The sequence below is a fragment of the Etheostoma cragini genome, chromosome 13, assembly GCF_013103735.1.
Source record: "Etheostoma cragini isolate CJK2018 chromosome 13, CSU_Ecrag_1.0, whole genome shotgun sequence".
Taxonomy (NCBI): domain Eukaryota; kingdom Metazoa; phylum Chordata; class Actinopteri; order Perciformes; family Percidae; genus Etheostoma; species Etheostoma cragini.
The window spans coordinates 11,605,338-11,619,532 of NC_048419.1; the positions used below are offsets into that span (position 1 = coordinate 11,605,338).

Consider the following 14,195-nt stretch of genomic DNA (forward strand, 5'->3'; position numbering starts at 1 on the left):
GTAATAGTCAGATTGTGCTTACTGGGTCAGCCACTTTTTTTGTGGCACTAACGTAAATAATATTAATGTTAACATTACATTTGTTGATCTATTAATTTGAATTACTTGCAAAACCTTATACATTCCCATGAACCTCAGCAGTACTTTGTGTTGAGTAACATTACACCTGCTAAATATTATTTGTGAGTAAGTTGCCATGCTAGCATTATAATTTAGCTTAAAGCACCACTGTGTCTAAGTACATACATATTTCAGTTATATAAATGCTTTCATATACCTCAGGTATAATATATACCTTTAGAAAATGACCCAGATCATGATATATATGTATACATCATATACTGTGTACAGTATATAGGTTGTTTTTATTCCAAATTATTGAGTGACATAGAAAACATACCACCCTTCTGCACAATAAGCAGCCCAGATCTCCATTATTTTAATAACCATTTCCTGATTATCTGGTTGCTTGCAACAGATCTTTCAGCAAAAAGATGTTCGAGTTTGTGTTGCGAGTTCTACCACTTTCCAACCATCCATGCAAATCTAAAGCCACAGATGTGCCACTCCCAGTGAGATTGATATTGGAAACGGTGCGATCTTATACTGACAGCAGCACTCAAACCTTCAAGGCCTAAGAGGTTGGTATAATCTTAGACCAGTGTTCAGTGAATGGCGCGCTGCCAACCGCTCCGTCACTGAGACATTTTGATTAGTCTATCCAGCCTACGGCCTCATGCTTGAAGCAAACGTATTGGACCTAGATCTGAACAAGATGATAATATGTATGTCACCTGTGTGTTCAAAATGCACATATTTCATCAACTCCTGTTCCTCTGCTTTGCAGATTTGTCCAAGAATCGACTCACAGACATCCCTCCAGAAGTGTGTCTGTTCGCCCCTCTCGAGTCCCTCAATCTCTACCACAACTGCATCAAGTGCATCCCAGAAGCCATTATCAATCTGCAGATGCTGACTTATCTTGACGTCAGGTGTGTCATTACTAACGCCATATGTTTAGTCACCTGTGTCTCACTATGCACATTTAACAAAAGTGAATGTGTTTGTGTTCAGCTTTACAGATCTCACGTAGTGCTTGTTCCCCTTTCAGTACACTCACAGGGAAGAAATGCTTTCATGAAAGCAGAGGCTTTCTTCTTCTGCTGAAACTCAATCCTCAGTTATCAGATACTCACTGTTACATGCTTCTGCGTGCTTTTTTAAATGTAGGTCAATGTTTGATCTTTCTCTACAGCCGAAATCTCCTGTCAGTTTTGCCAAAATACTTGTTTAGCCTCCCCCTCAAAGTTCTGCTTGTGAGCAACAACAAGCTGGTGTCCATCCCCGAGGAGATCGGCAAGGCCAAAGAGTTGATGGAACTGGTGAGCAGTGTGACTGTGTCAGTGCAAATGGACATGAAGTATTGTCGTACTGCCGGAGCACTCCCATTTCCTACACTTTGTCTCCCCTCGCAGGATGTGAGCTGTAATGAGATCCGGGTGCTACCAGCTCAGGTGGGGAGACTTCATGCCTTGCGAGAACTTAACGTCAGGAAGAATTGTCTTCACCTGCTGCCTGAGGGTCAGTCCATCACACCTGATGTTTTTTCTTTTTTACTCACTGAGTTCTATAGAGATATCCCATTAATCTTTTAGCTTGACACTTTTGGCAAGCGTACCAGTCTTCCCACAGGCAATATTTACACCTCTACTGGTTTTTGTTTTGTTTTGCTTTCATTTTACCATTGGTGCAGCCAAAATCCCCTAATGAATAACATGTAGCAAGCAGTTCTGTCATCAAAAGAAAGCAAAGAATTCCTAGAGTTAAGCCAAGAGTAAAAGAGTAGTAAACTTAACACAACAAACCGTGCAGCCTCAAAGGTTTTCAGAATGTTTTGTAGAGTGTTTTGTAAGATGTGGGTGTTCACAAAGCATGAAGGGTGTGATGTAAATATACTATCAAGTTGCTTCATGGGTACTGTGTTATCTAATATTTTTGGACTATGAATCATACTTAACTCTAATTAGATCTAACCCACCAGCATAACAAAGCGTACAATGCGACGTGCTTCTTGTTGGAAGCATCAGACTCAACAAAAGCTGTTAATTGGTCTGTACTTGCAGAGTTGGCGGACTTGCCTCTCATCCGACTTGACTTTTCCTGCAACAAGATCACAGAGATTCCTCCAGCTTACAGGAAACTCAGACAACTGCAGCACATCATTCTAGATAACAATCCTATGCAGTCTCCACCCGCACAGGTGAGTGCATTAACGTCCCACTTCTGTTTGTGCAAACTATATGGACGTCAAGGTTATATAAGGTGTTGGCACGCAGCGCAGATACAGGGTACAGGTGGTTAAGTTGACAGGTTTTCATGTCCCACACATTTTCATGAACCTGGTACAATTGCCAATCCAGTGGACGAATGAACACATTTGTCTTTCCAGTGGCTACGCCACCTCTCGTCTCGCATTGCCAGACCTCTCTCCACAGCGCCACGGAGTAGAGTCTGGCTAGTCCACACAACATTCCTGGAAAGGAGAACCCCATGCTCTGGTTTACTGGCATTTCTTTAAACCAATCACAATTGTCTTGGGCCACAGCGCCAGACCCAGCATAACCATGTTCCTCACAAATTGACCGGAGTTTAGATTGCTCACACAAACAAAGCGCAAAGTGAGGGACTTTCATCCAAAAATGAGGGAAATCCGGGGGAACTTCCGGTGGCATGGGAACTATCCCGTAAATGAAACATCGTCAATATAGACTACAACAACTCTAGACGACACCTTCTGTGCATTTGTATGTTTCAGATTTGTCTCAAGGGCAAAGTGCATATATTCAAGTACCTGAACATCCAGGCGTGTAGGATGGACAAGAAACCGGACACCCTGGACCTCCCCTCTCTCGGCAAACGTTGCCTTCCACAGCCGCTTACAGATAGGTACTAACATAGTTATTGCTATTCTTTCATCATGACATGACACACAATGTCCTTAAAACTGTGTCATTTAAACATTGATATTTGCATCTAGACATGCTCCCCTGACGGTATGCATTATGCTACACTTATAATTGTTCTGTGCTTGCAAAATTTGATTTCATGGTTAACTATTAGGAAAATACAGTCCTGATGAGCAGTTTGTGTTGCATATTTTCAGCATGGAAGATTTTTATCCCAGTAAGAACCACGGGCCGGACTCTGGAATTGGTAGTGACAATGGTGACAAGAGGCTGTCTACAACTGAGGTCAGAGATCAAACACTCAAGATCAGCTGATGTCATTGCCTTATGAACATGTTATTGTGTTTTCCTACTTACCAGAATGCAACGTTTGGAGATACATAAATCTCAAAATTCCCACTGATACATTTCTGCTAGCCAGCACATATTAGGCAGGTTTTTTAAGCATATAAATTGGCAGGGCAGCAACAGCAGAGGATAATACGGTCATAATACTAGGATCGAAATTCAGCCTCACAATTGCAATAGAAAAGTACAACAAACTAATCCAATAAGGCCAAAGCAGGAAGGCAGTTATACAAAACTGGCTGAGGAAGATATGGAGTCAGTGGGCGGACTAGACAAAACGATGGCCAGATAAGTATGGAAAGTAGACAGAATATCTGGTAAGAATGGAGATGCAGAATTGATTCTAGACAGAACAAATAAAGCTTTTTCAAAATCAACAACTTTGAAACACGTGTAGGAGTCAACCTCTTTCCTAGACAGAATTATTCTTGTGAAAGTAGAGATATCTTTAAAGAATATCTTTAAGGATTTCATTGTTTCATTTGTTTTTCATTTGTTGAAGATGCACGCCCCATCAAATTCATGAAATAGGAAAATTAAAATACCATACTAGGATTTAGAAGTATTAAAATACTAAAACAACAAATTCTTTGCTTCTTCTGCAGCCTTCAGATGACGACACTGTCAGCCTGCACTCTCAGGTTTCAGAGACAGCCCGTGCTGATGCCCTTTCTCTCCTCTCCAAAATGGATTGCAAAGGTTACCGAAAATAAGTATCACACATTCCCTTTGACAGCAATAACAGAGACACGGGGTGGTTGAATGAAGTGCCTAAAATGTGAAAGGTTATGTGATGAACGCGGATGCTTCCTCCCTCTATCAGATCAGGATCTCTATGACTTTATAGACCCCAACCCAGATGAAGATCCTGCTCTGTCAGAGTGTGACGGGCAGCAGAGCAGTCATGTGTCTTGTATAAAGGTATGAATTAATCTATCTGTCTCTCTATCAATCTATTAAAAGGATGATTACCAACATAATGAAAAGTTATTGATAGTAAAATCAGTAATACAAATCAGGAGTAATCAAGAGATAAAATGTGTGTGTGTGTGTGTGTGTGTGTGTGTGTGTGTTTCAGGAACTGGAGAAAGTTCTTAACATGTCTCATCAATGCAAAGATAAGGATGGCTGGAAAGAGGAGTCTGGGTGAGCATCTCTGATGCTTGAGCAAACATGTTTTTCTTGTCTTAATCATTACACAATGCATGCGACTCCTTTTTATGCAAACACGAAATGAGTTCTGGGAAGAAAGGAGTTTCCTGATAATGAATTGCTAGTCGACCGTTTGTCATGGACCTGAATATGTTAACAATAACAACAAAGAACCTGCACAGAGGTGTTCTGCAGCTGCAGTTTTACAGTGTTAAACTATACATACAGAGTTATATTAGCAAAGTTTTCTCTACAATTCAACTCAGATGGAGATGTGGGCTGAAAACAAATGGCTCATAATGAGTTGATTACTGTCCACAGCACAGGCTAGTGGTTATAGTAGCTGACCGCTCAGTCAATCAACTAGATGGTGAACCCCAAGTGCAAGCAGACCTCTCCTGTTTTCATCAGCTGCAAATATACAAGGCGTGTCTCTGCTGAATACTAATCTACTGTTGCAACCAACTGGTCTGTTCGAGGGTCAGGTCTGGATCGTGCATGTAAACATACAAAAAAATCTGCTAGCAGCTGTTATGAATACTAATTGTGTGGTTGTGTGCCAGTTTAAAACATCTGCAAATATTTTGGGATGTTTACACTGCAAAACGTTAGACAATCATGTGCCGACTTGATTCGCTGTACATGGCCTCAACCAGAATTAAATATTTAGTCAAAAAGATGAGTTTAGATGACAACATTTTGTCTACATACACATAGTAATGGAAGTGAGGCTTCAGTGTTTGTTGTTGTCAAATGTTTACAAGTGTGAGTCAGAATGCTATGCTGTGTACAGTTTCTAATGATAGTCGCTTTGTTCTTGAACCTTTCACAGTTCTGATAAGGAGCAGCTAGTTGAGGAAGAAGATGATGAGCTGAAGGAAGTGCTGGATCTGAGGAAGATTGCTGTTCAGCTTTTGCAGCAGGAGCAGCAGAACAGGTATGTGTGGTTCTCCCAAGCCATACTGTACATACTGAAGCACTCTGCACTGCCATTAGTTTAGATCTCCATTTGCGGCACTGCTAAAAGTCACCTCTGTATTCTGTCGCTTTCTCCTGACACAATTTTACTTTCGCCCTGCCAATCAGTTCTTATCAGCAAGACTTAATATACTTTCTGCACACTCTTTCTTTCTCCCTCAACTCTGCTGTTGCACGTTTGATGCGCGGCTTCTAGACGACGGTCCTTAATTTGCAGAGCGGAGAGTCTTATTCACCGACGGAGAGTGACTGGCCGGGCTCACAGGTAGGAGGACTTTCTTTATCATTTACAGATTTTTTTTTGCAACACTGTTTAACACAATACAATCAGATGACACAGTATAAGGAAGTTGTAACTGTTCTTGTTCTTGTTCTGCATCAGATTCCTAAGTCACTCCGGAAGCTCGGGCAGCAAGCCCAGGCCCCCGCCTCAGACCGCTCGCAGGTACGTACTGTACCACATATTCCCTCATGTTGACTAGAAGCACACACTTACAGTGGAGCCCTTGCAGAGGTGGAGTCAGGGAAAAAATCAATACAGAATAGTATTGATTGTTTACACGGCAATACTGTATCAATGCACAGACGCCAATCTTTTATTAGGCCTATATATATTGCAGAAGAGAATTTAAGCTTTTGTTACTGTTACAATGTAATTCTTTTTCAATCCACTAGAGCGTGCAGTTGATTGTGTAGTTTTTTTTTTTTTTTGAGAGAACAAATGTTGAAAAAGGTTTCCTTTGGGGATATAATTTGTTATAAGTTGAGTAAGGTAATAAACTGCAAAATATATTGCAGAATATTGCAACATGTTAAAAATATTAATAATAATAATATCGCAGTGGTCGCAATAACTGCATATCGTGACATAAGTATCGTGATAATATTGCATCGCTGGGGTCTCTGGTGATACTCACCCCTATCGTAGCGGGCATATGGTGAAAAGTTTTTATCCATCAGGAAGTTAAAAACACAAAGATGTTAAAACACAGATAACAATATATTCTTCCATTTTAGGTGTGGGAACCACGCAAGTGTCTGCATTTCTGCTTGATAAATTACCTAAATGTTATAAATGGTTTACGTGTTAAGGTTAATCACAGCGCAGTTCTGTAGTGTTTAACTGGTAAAGGGATGCTAATTAGACAGGATGACTCATTCAGGAACCATTCTTACAAAGTTCAAGCTGACCCATTAGAGCATGCACCCCATGTAGTCCTTGGCAGGTGTACTTTGCTTTCTCTAGTCTATCTGCACAGTTATAAAAATGCTTAAAACAGCCCCAAAACAACAGATGCTACTTATGTCTTTATTCTAGTGCTTCTCTGGATGAAGGAAGTAGTGGAGCATCAGTGCTGAGTGGACAGGTACAAACTCTTTGACTTCAAAGCTAACATACCATGAGTAAAAAGTTCCTGTGTCCATAAGTTACTTTGTTTCTGGTCTCCCATTCCTCTGGAGGATGCAGAGAATGATTTGAATTGTTTCTGTCTCCTTTTGCAGCCTTCTTCATCCTGCTCCTTTGATGGCAGCCTGAAGACAGACCAGTCAGATTCAGAGCCCATGTGGCCCCAAGTCCCACCCGTTCTCAATCAGAATGAAGAACGCAGAAGGAACAAGTACCTGAGAAAAGATTATCTCAAGGTATGATCTCGTACACGTCACCCCAAAGCCGCAGCGGTCTAATTTATGATTATTAATAAATAAAATGTATCTTCTGCAGAACCAACACCAATATTTGCATGACAATACCTTTTTCCCCTCAGGTAATTCGTTGGGTGTTTCTCCCTAAACCTTAATTAGTATCAAGCCATGCAGAAATTATTAGTTCACAATGAGTTCTATGGATTCTCCAGAACTGGGACATTGTTGTGTGTGGAAACATACCCTCCTGTTGAGTTTAAAAATAAATAAATAGTTGAGACTAAACACTTTTTTAATTGTGATTTTGGTGAACTAAGTCTTTAAAAAAGAATGTGAAAACTTTATTGTTACTGCTTCTGGTCTGGTCTCATAAATGTTCTTAAGAATGTTCCAGATGTTATCAAGAAAGGGTGATCTCAACATTATGTTGATTAAAGATAACATTGTGAAGGACTGTATGACGATGTTCCTTTTAACCCCCCCCCCCCACCACCACCACCACCACCACCACCACATTGAACACCTGTCCGACTGGAGAGGGTGAATAAAAAACGAAGTGAACCTTTTCATATTATAAAAATATTGTGTTTCTCCTTACATGACAGTACAAGTGTCAGAGTGCTCGGAAAAACTCTAGTGGGAATGACGACTGTGAGGTGGGTGTGAGAACCATTGTGTGTGGATGCAAATCAAAATAGCTTATCATCTCAATACATTTTTGTGTGCTAAGACAATGAATGTCTTATTTTGATTTTCAATAATGTACTGCTTACAGGAGGGCTTGCGCAACGTTGATTTCAGCACCACTCTGACAGTGTTTGGACTAAAACCAAGATCAGGTAACTCCAGTTTTATAGAGTCTATGGATAATACACAAGTGCTTGTTGTATGACTGTGTTAAATTTGTCGGTCAGTGTTTTCTCTTTTTACAACAGTAATGATCTTGGAACTCATAAATAGCCCGCAACAGGGTTATTGTCTTATTAATGTGTGTTGGGCGGTGATAGGGTCCTTAAGTCCTGGAATCGGACTCTACTTGGACTCGTGTACTGATGACCTCGACTTGAGAATTTATGAAATCTGACTCGAGCATTCATGAAATAGGACACAGAAGTTGGAATCTGAAGTTTCTGAAGACCTTTATGTGTCCTATTGAGTACTCGATTCCTGGACTCTAGTCCGACTCGAGTTGCTGTTCTCTGGACTCTTGACTTGTGACTCAGGCTCAAACTCAGGTAATGGTGACTCAACTCTGACTCTTGTTCGGTGACTCAGACTTGGACTTGGACTCAACACTTGTGGTGGAATTGTGTGATTGCACTTCTGCATGTACGTGAGGGGATTCACATCAAACATGATAACAATCAGTGCTCATGTGCATGACCTCTGCTTAATGCATTTTTTAAGATAATAAAGAATTGCATCCTATTTGGGCGCCTGGGTAGCTCACCTTGTAGACCACACGCCATATACAGAGGTTCAACTCGGACGTGCGGCCACTTTGTGCATGTCATTCCCCCTCTCTCTCTCTCCTTTCATGTCTTCAGCTGTCCACTATAAATAAAGGCCTAAAAATACCCCCCAAAAAAATCTTTAAAAAAGATTTGCATTCTATGCAATTAATAATTGAGTCCTATAAATAAGAATTGCATCCTATGCAAACTGGGTTCTTAAAAACATAATTCCACGGAAACTGCTTGTTGTTTTCTTCTTCTACCGGGAGGGACAGTAGGGGCTGTCTTCACTGATCAAAAGAAAGGTTTTGATACAACCAATCATCATGTTCTCATTACAAAATTATCAAAGTTAAATGTTTCACCTAATGTACTAAAAAGGATAAAATGACACCTAACAGACAGAAAACGATGTGTTGGTGTAAACCCTTAAACCAGGGGATTGTGAAATTGATAACTTTGGACAATCAGCTTTTCCAGCAGCAGATACCTAGAACACTATACCCACAGAACTAAACAACATCACATCCTCTCCAAATCTATAAAACAGTAGTTAGTGGTCAATCTAACAAGCTGTCAAAATCTGAGATGATAGTTAGTGTGTTTTCCTATTTGTTTCTGCCTATGTGCTTTTAACTGTGTTTATGTGCTTATTGATCTGAGTTTATGCACTTTGAAGCTTGTATGTGCTTAAGAGTCTCTGTGTACTGCTTTTATTCATGTTTATGTGCGTTGTTTATGTTTATATGTTTGTATGCTTGTTCTGAGTAGATGTAGCAAGTAGTTGTGGGCAGGTGAAGTTGGTAACCGGGATATTTATTGTTAACCCCGAGCACGGCCGATAAGGCAAAATAGAGTTACAAAATAAATGGAATTAAGGAAAGCTAAAACAAAACACTTTCACGAAATAAAAATAATTGACTTGAGAGTCATAAAGATCACAAAATCAAAAAACATACACTGTTTCCTAATGACCTAAAGGCAAGTCAGTACTGAGGGTATCCTACAGACTTAAGTCCTACTCCCTCCAGACAAAATTCACCTGCCTACCTACAGTGAGGAAAATAAGTATTAACTGGCAGTAACACCTTGCTATTTTGCAAGTTATCCCACTTAGAAATCATGGAGGGGTCTGAAATTGTCATTGAAGGTGCATGTCCACTGTGAGAGACATAATCTAAAAAAAAAAAAAATCCAAAAATCACAATCTATGATTTTTTAACTATTTATTTGTATGATACAGCAGCAAATAATTATTTGAACAACTGAGAAAATCAATGTTAATATTTGGTACAGTAGCCTTTGTTTGCAATTCCAGAGGTCAAACATTTCCTGTAGTTTTTCACCAGGTTTGCACACACTACAGAAGGGATTTTGGCCCACTCCTCCACACAGATCTTCTCTAGATCAGTCAGGTTTCTGGGCTGTCGCTGAGAAACACAGAGTTTGAGCTCCCTCCAAAGATTCTCTGTTGAGTTTAGGTCTGGAGACTGGCTAGGCCACGCCAGAACCTTGATATTCTTCTTCCAGAGCCCCTCCTTGGCTCTCCTGGCTGTGTGCTTCGGGTCGTTGTCATGTTGGAAGACCCAGCCTTGACCCATCTTCAATGCTCTAACTGAGGGAAGGAGGTTGTTCCCCAAAATCTCGCAATACATGACCCCGGGCATCTTCTCCTTAATACAGTGCAGTCGCCCTGTCCCATGTGCAGAAAAACACCCCCAAAGCACGATGCTACCACCCCCATGCTTCACAGTAGTTATGGTGTTCTTGGGATGGTACTCATCATTCTTCTTCCTCCAAACACGGTTAGTGGAATTATGACCAAAAAGTTCTATTTTGGTCTCATCTGACACATGACTTTCTCCAATGACTTCTCTGGATCATCCAAATGGTCATTGGCAAACTTAAGACGGGCCTTGACATGTGCTGGTTTAAGCAGGGGAACCTGCCGTGCCATGCATGATTTCAAACCATGACGTCTTAGTGTATTACCAACAGTAACCTTGGAAACGGTGGTCCCAGCTCTTTTAAGGTCATTAACCAGCTCCTCCCGTGTAGTTCTGGGCTGATTTCTCACCTTTCTGAGGATCATTGAGACCCCACGAGGTGAGATCTTGCATGGAGCCCCAGTCCGAGGGAGATTGACAGTCATGTTTAGCTTCTTCCATTTTCTAATGATTGCTCCAACAGTGGACCTTTTTTTCACCAAGCTGCTTGGCAATTTCCCGTAGCCCTTTCCAGCCTTGTGGTGGTGGACAATTTAGTCTCTAGTGTCTTTGGACAGGTCTTTGGTATTGGGCATGTTAGTAGTTGGATTCTTACTGACTGTATGGGGTTGACAGGTGTCTTTATGCAGCTAACGACCTCAAACAGGTCCATCTAATTTAGGATAATAAATGGAGTGGAGGTACACATTTTGAAGGCAGACTAACAGTCCTTTGAGGGTCCGAATTCTAGCTGATAGACAGGTGTTCAAATACTTATTTGCAGCTGTTTCATACAAATAAATAGTAAAAAAATCATACATTGTGATTTCTGGATTATTTATTTTACATTTTGTCTGTCACAGTGGACATGCACCTACGATTACAATTTCAGACCCCTCCATGATTTCTAAATGGGAGAACTTGCAAAATAGCAGGGTGTTCAAATACTTATTTTCCTCACTGTACATACAGGCTTGAAGCACGCCCCTAAAATTGGATCATAGCAATACTAAACAGCAGGGGTGGCTGAAGTGAATAGACAGTTCAAAAGGCTACACATAGCCAAAATGAATCCATAATACTAGACATTTGTACATTATGCATACATTTCACATTAACAATCTTGTGATCAATAACATAAAATATGTGTACTAAATAAAAGTATAAACAGGCATCATTCCAGGACAGTCTTTGAGGGCTAAAATAGATAGCGTATTGCTACCGTGACGGCAGCCATGCGCTCAATGCTCCTGTATGTTCACTTTTACCAACTTTCCAGGGACTGCAGATGCAAATGAGCCTGGCTTAACTTTGCCTATTTACATGTTAGACTTAAGTGCTCATGTTAATTAATGTACATTGTCCCTTCCTAAATAAATAAACACACATGCAATAAATATATGCTAAAAAGGATGTAAACCATTTGACTTGGTAAATTCAAAGGCTCAAGTCAAATAAAAAATGAATATATAGCAAATTATATTTGAAAATTCCATTCAGAAGAAATAACCATCACTAATCAGCAGTTATATTTCACATTAAATACCGACAAAATCAATGGGATTAGCTAAATGAGAATATAATATGTGCAGTTAGCTTCCACTAATATAAAAATACAAAAGTGCAGCTTGTATTAACAAAGAGGAAGTGCTCAATTTTATCCCAAGGCTCATCTGAAGCCAAGACATTTTAAGGTGGAGTCCCAGCGTCCTTTCTCTGGAAGTGGGGAGGGTTTCTGAGGAATTGTTGATCTGTTATATAAGAACATTAGATCATTACAAGGTGATCACCTTGACTGCATCAGTCAAGGTGAAGGGGCTATTTAGCTACACTAATAAATGATGGAAATGTTTTTTTTCTTTTTGATGTGTAGCTTTCTGTCCAAACACCATGTTTGGAAAATATAACATAAGTAAAATAAGTATAATCAGGAAAATGCACTTCAAGTTTTTAAAGTAAAAAGTACTCAAATTACTAGATTTCCACTACTGATGCATTAATATGTAAGCAACATTTTATGGTTGCAGTTGGTTGAGTTGCAGCTCATTTTTACTTTCATATAAGGCTTCAACTAACAACTGTTTTTATCATAGATTAATCTGATGACTATTTTCTCAACGAATAAACTCTTTATCATATTTTATGGACTTCATATGCTCTGTATGTAAAATCTTAATTGGTAAAGTAACTAGTAAGTATAGCGGTCAAAAATATATATTTGATTAAAAAGTACAGTATCTCCCCTTGGAGAATAGCATCCCACTCAATTTTATATTCATGTATTATACTTGAGAAAACATTTTCTTTCTTGCATCTCTTCAGAACTGTAAAGAAGATGTAATTTTAACCCAAAAAGAAGAGTTAGGACCCTTTTATCTGACTGAAAATTCACCTGTGCTTGTTACATGTTTGGGAAAATGACGATTAGAAGACTGCCTGATTAGCTAGGAGTGAAATAGTAAATTAGTTTTAAAATAAGAGTAATCTCTTTTCATTACCCTCTTTCAATAGTGTCACATATTTGAAAGAACATTCATATCATTTATTGTCAGAAGCTGCGTTTGTTTTTTAGACAATGTATTTTGGTTTCGTAGCGGTGTCACTTTTTTCCTGATGACACAGATAATATCCAGATTTCCTGCTTGCACATCATCAGATTTAGGGCTTCGGTTTTAGGCCCAAAAAGAGAACACACTTTCCTGGAAAGCAGGAGTAGAATAGTAAAGTCATTAGTAGCTGTGTCTTGGATTTTACCTTCCTCTTTGCATCTCACTGTGTGTTATCTGGAACTCAGAACAATTCATCTGTTATTTCAGCCTTCACCAAAGGAAACCGCCAGGAGTACAGCTCAACAGACCCCAGCTTCACTATGAGGAGGAAGATGGAGCACTTGAGAGAGGAAATCGAACAGATAGGACTCCTACGGCAGGTCAGCAGCTTCACACATTGTTTATGCCTTTGTATTCCGCACAAAAACATTGAGACCTTCACCATCCAAATCCTACCAGATCCTGCTTTTTTTCAAGTGTTTATACCTTTAAGTTACTTCAAGTTACATGGTTTCTAAGAAGTTGTGTCACCCTGTACTCTGTATCAGTCTCATAGTTGGACTGCTTTGCACATCACGAACAAAGCATCATTAGGCTGCCAAGTTTACTTAAGAGGAGAAAAAAAAGGATCATGTTTTGAAAAGAGCTTAACATTAACATCTTGTCTGTTGACAAGAATGATACGATGATTATGTAAAGTGTCTACTTTAGAATTTGCTTGTGTGTGAACATTCACATTTAACATTCCAATGTGTCAAGGAATATTTTCCCCCCGTAAGTTTACAGACCTTATATTCAATAAGTAGAGTGTGCTTAATCCTATCCGAAGTTCCTCTTAACAGAGGAGTCAACACTGCAGTTCCCTTTAACTGTATGCTGTTTGAGGCGCCGTACTTTGCAATTATTAAAGGTGCACTGTGCATTTTCTTGGGATAAACAAAAGTCATGTTTACATTCGGTTCTACTCACCAAAACTCATCGTGTGTAGTGCATTTCCCTCATATATTATTCGCATTTTATTAAGTAACCCATTGCTGTTTACATCCTTGTTTACTAGCTTGCCTTCTTCCCTGTCTCTGTTGGCACATGGCTGCACATCTTGGTGCATCACTGCTGCCTGTGGATGAGTGGAATAGTGGGACAAACAACAGAGGTCCAAAACCCCACAGTGATATCTTATCTTACCGGCCTTATGTCAGTTATTTTCCTTTCTCTTTCCCAGGAAAGAGAAAGGAAAGGAAGATATTTCCCTGCATTTGCTAGGTACAGAGTCAACAAAGCCTGTACAATTGTTTGTGTTATAATTGGTAACCCAGTAGAAAGTTTGAATAACAATGGAAGTATGGATGCAAACTAGGATGCTGCTTAGTTGACTGTAAATGATTAATAGCCTTGCGA

The 14,195-nt window shown here is 39.8% G+C and overlaps 1 protein-coding gene across 1 annotated transcript in view; it reads left to right on the forward strand.

Moving 5' to 3' along the window:
- lrch2 (leucine-rich repeats and calponin homology (CH) domain containing 2) overlaps positions 1-14,195 on the forward strand; it is a 28,702-nt gene that overhangs the window by 7,946 nt on the left and 6,561 nt on the right. Inside the window, exons 2-18 of the mRNA XM_034889701.1 lie at positions 848-992; positions 1,256-1,382; positions 1,476-1,581; positions 2,124-2,260; positions 2,816-2,946; positions 3,164-3,251; positions 3,920-4,013; positions 4,138-4,235; positions 4,393-4,460; positions 5,299-5,403; positions 5,641-5,709; positions 5,827-5,889; positions 6,763-6,811; positions 6,948-7,088; positions 7,694-7,744; positions 7,864-7,927; positions 13,065-13,177. Coding sequence (XP_034745592.1) covers positions 848-992; positions 1,256-1,382; positions 1,476-1,581; positions 2,124-2,260; positions 2,816-2,946; positions 3,164-3,251; positions 3,920-4,013; positions 4,138-4,235; positions 4,393-4,460; positions 5,299-5,403; positions 5,641-5,709; positions 5,827-5,889; positions 6,763-6,811; positions 6,948-7,088; positions 7,694-7,744; positions 7,864-7,927; positions 13,065-13,177 — 1,649 coding nt within the window. The remainder of the gene's footprint in view (positions 1-847; positions 993-1,255; positions 1,383-1,475; positions 1,582-2,123; positions 2,261-2,815; positions 2,947-3,163; positions 3,252-3,919; positions 4,014-4,137; positions 4,236-4,392; positions 4,461-5,298; positions 5,404-5,640; positions 5,710-5,826; positions 5,890-6,762; positions 6,812-6,947; positions 7,089-7,693; positions 7,745-7,863; positions 7,928-13,064; positions 13,178-14,195) is intronic.